The 6,000-nt window shown below is 42.8% G+C and overlaps 1 protein-coding gene across 1 annotated transcript; it reads right to left on the reverse strand.

The window, feature by feature from the left end:
• On the reverse strand, window positions 1-1,926 carry fgf18b (fibroblast growth factor 18b; the record flags this gene model as incomplete). The annotated part of the gene is made up of 5 exons (XM_079448024.1): window positions 1-285; window positions 903-1,009; window positions 1,256-1,433; window positions 1,530-1,569; window positions 1,895-1,926. 5 exons carry the CDS (start codon window positions 1,924-1,926, stop codon window positions 1-3), a joined length of 642 nt encoding a protein of 213 aa, XP_079304150.1.
• Between the last annotated feature and the right edge of the window lie 4,074 nt (window positions 1,927-6,000).

The following is a 6,000-nucleotide window of genomic DNA, read 5'->3' on the forward strand; positions in this document are numbered from 1 at the left end:
TTATGGGAGTGGCTGAGGAGAGGTGGAGGCCTGGTGGACTCTTTTGCTCCTCTTGTTGACGGTGGTAAAGCTACACGGCTGCAGGTCGGGCTGCTCTCCCGGTGGGAAGCGTTTCATGAAATGCACATCTCTCTGATTGGGTAACGTGTTTGGTCCCCGGCGCGGACGACCCCTTTTAGTGAAGCCTACGTACCAGCCTACATAGCGTGCCGACATCCAGGCGGTGTAGTTGTTCTCCAGCATTATTTCAATGAAGACACAGCCTCCATTTGCACTACTGGCTTTCTGAAATGGAAAAACAATTAAAGTTAATAATGGAATTAGCTGTGGATGAATCTAGATCAATGGCACAGGAACTGTTTCGAGAAAATATCGATAGCCAGATTATTTTGCTTTGCTATAATCTTTTACTTCAATTTTGATCTCAGAGGAATTATTGATCGGCGAGCTCTTTATTTTAAAAAGCAGCCCAACATAGAGACAAACACAATGCTTGGCCATGGGGCGATCACTGTCATGGCAATAACATTTTTGGAGTTTGCCATGTTAATGTACTTTGGTAGATGCTTCCTTGCATCATGGCTTATTTGTCATAACTGTCAAAGTTGTTTATTTTAAAAAAGTGATCTTCAGTTTCTTTATCACATCAATATCATTAAAGGGATAGTTCAAGCGTAAAATGAACATGTTGTCATCATAGCCTCAAGTTGTTTTAAACCTGCATATTTTTGTTTTTTTGCTGAACACAGAATGATATTTGGAAGAATGTTTGTAACCAAACAGTTCTGGGCACCATTGATTTCTTTACTATTTAAATACAATGGCAGTCAATGGTGCCCCAGAACTGTTTGGTTTTTCACATTCTTCTCCTTTTAAGCTACAGTATTTTTATGGTAACTCACCTTCCCCACAAGCTTTCCCTTTCGGTTCATGCACAGATAATAGTTCGTCTCCTTCCCTCGTATCCTCACTTGACTCCCAAAGGTGTCGGCCTCCACCACGAGCTGAGCTTGTGAAGAAACACACCACATACAGACAGCCCGTAGTGTAAATGGGCCGTAAAGGATCAAATAAAATGTACAACTTCCTGTGTGAACCTCTCTACTATACTGAATGCCTAGTATTTATTTTGAGTGACTAGTATCTTCTACCTAGTTCCTTTTTATTTATGTTTTACAGTAGTTTAACTGTCACAAATTTAAAGTGTGTTGATCTTGTTTGTTTAAATATTTTGCATAAAAACATGCAAGCTTACCATATTTGTCTCCATCCTCTCCCGTAGCTGTAATTTTCTTCCCGAGCACCTGGACATGTTTTCCACTGGTCCGGCTGTACAGTTGATAAACTCTGTGGTGCTTCCGGCTCAGACCGTCCCGCACGCCTGTCTGATTCTCCACGTGCACTCCAAAGTTAACGTTTTCCACTGCTAACACCTGGAGAAACAGGCGCCGGTCAGACACAAATCACATTTATCAATTTCCAAACTTTTCTATTGATGTATGATTTTATTATTTGCAGACAGTATGAACCTGTAATGGGCTGTACAGCAGTAATAGGGCCTGGAAGCATCTGGTCAAAGAGAAATAGAAAAGACATATGTGACATATTATCTTCAAAATAAAGAAATGACAGTAATCTGTACGGTAGGCTTAGCAAAGGACACCCCAAGATGCAGAAAGCAACAACAATCATAAACGTGCAGGCTGTTATCTGAGGAGGGTAAGCTGTGTGTAATTGTGAGAAACACAGCATCTGCTGAAGAAGTTATGGGAAGCGCAACAAATGCTCGGAGCAAAAAGATGAGCAGATGCACGTGTCTGTCATCATCTGAGGGAATAGACGCACTTTACGTTTCTTGACATTTATGGCAAATGGTCTGGCAAGTTTCACTTACAGCACGACTGCCGATGAAAGGTTGGACTGCATCGCTCCAGCGTCACCCCGGACAGTGAGAGCTTTGCGCCGGCTTGAGGCGATCGTTTCAAAAACTGGAGCCAAAACCGGACACAGACCCGGGTGAGCATCTGAGCGCGTATTGGAGGATGGTTCAGAGAAAGTCTTCTCGCAAGCAAACCCCTTAGACGTCCACGAATCCAAAGTATCGAAGCACGACAGGTGAAAAACAGGTCATCGCACTGCAGTGTGACCCCATGTCACACTGACAATAGACGGCTATTAAAAAGCTTCCAAGTGTCTCTTTGAAATATCCAAAATGCGCTGCGGTTTATCATAAAGAGCGCAACGTAAAAAACGTGCAAAACAGAGCACCTCCCGGCTTTAAAGAAGTGTTTGATAGATTTTCTCCCTTTCAGGCTTCTTTTGTTTAGCTGTGGGCTGGAAAGGACCCCTCTCTCGCCACAGGACAGTGCGTTTACTGAATGAGAAGGAAGCGCTGCTGAAGTGGAACGGAGATGGGCGGGGTGCGCGCAGGGGCAGGGATGATGGGACGACGGTTCGAGCTCACTTATCATCACCAAGGTGGGGAGATTGAGAAGCGGATCAACCTCCAAGCGAGTGAATTAAAACTTTTTTATTTACTATGAAATTACGCTTTTAATAAGCATACATAAATACACGGTCCTTTAAAATCGAATGTCAAAAGGGCTGTAAAAGACGTCTCACTAGCTTATACACGGGTAAACCTGTTAAGGTCAGTGAGTAATAATAGGGCATATTTGAACATGTCAAAATAGAAGAGAGGGCGTGAGAGAGGTATGTAAGCAACGAGTCATTCCAAAACGAACATTTCACAGGGATTTCAGAAACACCGCCCGTTTCCCCCCTCCTCTGACCACGACAGAACCGCAGACACCCGGGTCAGCCAACAAGCGCCTCCACCCCCCTTTCTCGCCCCAGCACCCCTGTGCCCCATCCAGCAGGAGCAATAGTGAAGGAGAGAGACAGAGCGAGATGTAAATTAGTGGGTAGCTAGACAGGTCATGGCCCGCTTGGCACATCCCAACATCCTAAATGGGCCATGTCACATTTCCAAAACACAGCACCCAAAATCTCCTCACCTTAAAGATCCTGTAAGTTCCAGATACAACAAACATTTGTTTTTCTAATCGTTAATAGTTCTGCTGGAGAGACGGCGCTGAACAATTAGGACGTCATAGTGATCTGATATTCACTCGGAAGTGTGGAAAGCTATATTAGACCAAATAAAGAACGGCTCACGTTTTCTTTACCACACTCAGTTCTTACCAATACACCAGAGTGATTGGATAACCTTTTGTACCGGCATTTTCTCTGCACTTTGTCTTTCAGTGTCTGCGCCGGCCAGACCCTCCACCCAGCTAGAATTTTAGATGAAACGCAGAGATGTTGAAGATCAACAAAACCGATCTTCGTGTGAGAGATATCAAACATACTTTCTCGCGATCCTCTTCAAAGTGTTCTCTGAATTTCAAAAGCGCTTCGTTTTTTATCAATGTGATTTCTCGGATACCAAAGGGCTTTTATGAATATCAATATTTGAAATCAAAGGCTTAGTCAGAGCACTGGCTGAATGCTATGAATGTGTGCACGGTCCAGAACCGAGCATAGTTTCTCCGTTCTCTCAATGGAGTTGGTCTCCCCCCCTCAAATCTCACCCCTTCCAAGCCCCCCCTCTTCATTTCTCAGCCTGACACGTCCAATTCTACAAGATTCAGACAAAATAGGAGTTTCTCCTTATGTTTGTCTCCCAATGTCTCGTTCGTTCTCTTCCTTTTGGCTCATCTTCCATCTTTCCAGACATCGAGGGAGTTGAGGCTTCTAATATAAGACAGGTCCCTACCACAACAAAGGAGTCAAGTTTGAATAAACACTTTCTCTCCTTTTTTCGGCCTGTCTGTACCCCACTCCCATTTTTCCTTCTCTGTGTTATTTCTCTTTTGGCCCGTGGTGAAGTATGAGCACTTGTTATGCGTTCTCCATGGTAGCCTTTCTTCTGGAATAGATTAGCAGGGCAGGGAGGAAGGGGAAACAGCGGTGGAGTGAAGCCGACGGAGGGGGACGAAGGTGTAAAAGGGAGTGAAGTGTGAAAAGACGGTCTGAAAAAAACCGAACAGAGTGATGGAAAAAAGGAAGTGGGAAACTTAATAATGAAGGGAAAAGGAGGATTGTGGAATGACAAAGAAGGTCACTGTAGGTAACAGAATACACACTGTTTGGCTCACGTTTGCATTCATTTGGCAGCATTCAAGCTATACATTTTATGCATTCTCTGGGAATTAAACCCTGGCATTGGTAGCGCAATGCTTCACTGGTTAAGCTACAGGAAAAGTAACCTCAGTTTTTTTCCTATTCATGCTTTTGAAAATCAGGTTAGATTAATTTCATCTCACTGATGCATGCGCCCTCAAAACATCCTCAAAATACCAGCCGTTTTTTCGTAACGTTCACAAGCCCTGTATGCCCTGTATCTCTGGACTCTTTCCTCATTCTACGGCTTATTAACCCACATTGGTCACTTCCCACTCGCATTTGCAACGTATAACATCACAAGTTGTCATCACTCCATAACCCCCATCCATCTGCTTTGAGCTGGCCGGGATAAAACCACAGATCTCCTCTTGCTCTATGTTGGCGAGAGCGTATGACCACAGCCACTGAACCGAAAGTATGTAAATGGACATTCTCTCTACATAGTGGGGACGAATTTGTTTTAGTGTGCCGACCACAGATCTCTTGTAACCCCTCAGCATCTTCATGCATGCACACAATAGTGTTTTTTCATTTTTATCTGTGTTTTGAAAGTTATCAATCAGTTTTGCCGCTAGGCACGCAGAAACCATTCCGATCTCATAGATACTCTTGGCACTAAAAATTAAATTAGTCCTGCCTAAAACAACTTGCTCATTCCAGGTCTGACTATTTCTGCATGGCATAAGTAGCTAGAGGTAAAGGAATGCGTCCGTGTTTGAATTGCTAATAGGTAGAACTGTTCCTTTGAGCTTTGTGGAAAAAGTGTTTAACATTCAGGCAGGGCCGTCCACACAGACTGCCCGAATTCCTCAAATCTGTCAACCGTCCCGGCCAGCTGTCAGTCACCTCTAATTTTGCTACAACATAATTGACCTTACGACTGCTTGGAAAATTCACAAACGCATACACTGAAGACAAAAATCCGGTCTTGTGAGGAGCAGTTTTTGTAGTTTTTTCGATTCTGTAACGTTGGGTTGCATTATCGTCAAATTGTGCAACACTGCGAGGCTGCCAGGTGCCTCAGCAAACATGCTATTCTTACTAAGTCCGTCTGTGTATTTTAAAGAGATGATGTTTTAACCCAGCACTGTTCAAAGGGATAGGTCACTAAAAATGAAAATTCTGTCATCATTTACTTACCCTCATTGTCATTTCAAACCTGTGTTACTTACACAAAACCAATGCAAGTCAAGGAAAGTCATTTGAAATATCTTATGTTATGTTCTGCAGACGAAAGGAAGTCATACAGGTTTTAAATGATCAGTGGGTAAATGATGCGAGAATTTTCATTTTTGGGTGAACTATCTCTTAAAGCTGCTTTTTGAGCCTTGACTCAAGAAATTCAGATGATGGCGAGAACACAAGGACACACACACAATGAAAACAGGTGTGTTTCATATTCAAAGAACATTTTACTCTTGCAAATTAGCATCTTAAGCTGAACGTTTATGTAAGGTTTTCTGTACTAAACTCTCCGAAGAATGAGAAAAGAGATAGATTTTGTAAGGTGCTGGGAAACCAAAATCACACCTTCTGACATTCAACAAGACACGTTGATTTGATTATAATGGTGTTAGCAGTTTACACAATAAGACATCAACACGCTATTCTCTCCTGGTAGAAGTTTACTACATAGCAACATCGTTACCTGGAAAGAGGAAAACAAGTCTGCGTGGAACATTTTATATGAAACAGCTTTCATGTTTGCTGTAAAGAATGCGTTTTATTCTGGTATGATTATAAGGTTTTTCAGTTTTTTTTTCAGATAGAACCGTGAAAAGGTCAGAGAAAGAAATACAACTCATTTGACCG

This window comes from Barbatula barbatula (genome assembly GCF_947034865.1).
Source record: "Barbatula barbatula genome assembly, chromosome: 24".
In the NCBI taxonomy this organism is placed as follows: domain Eukaryota; kingdom Metazoa; phylum Chordata; class Actinopteri; order Cypriniformes; family Nemacheilidae; genus Barbatula; species Barbatula barbatula.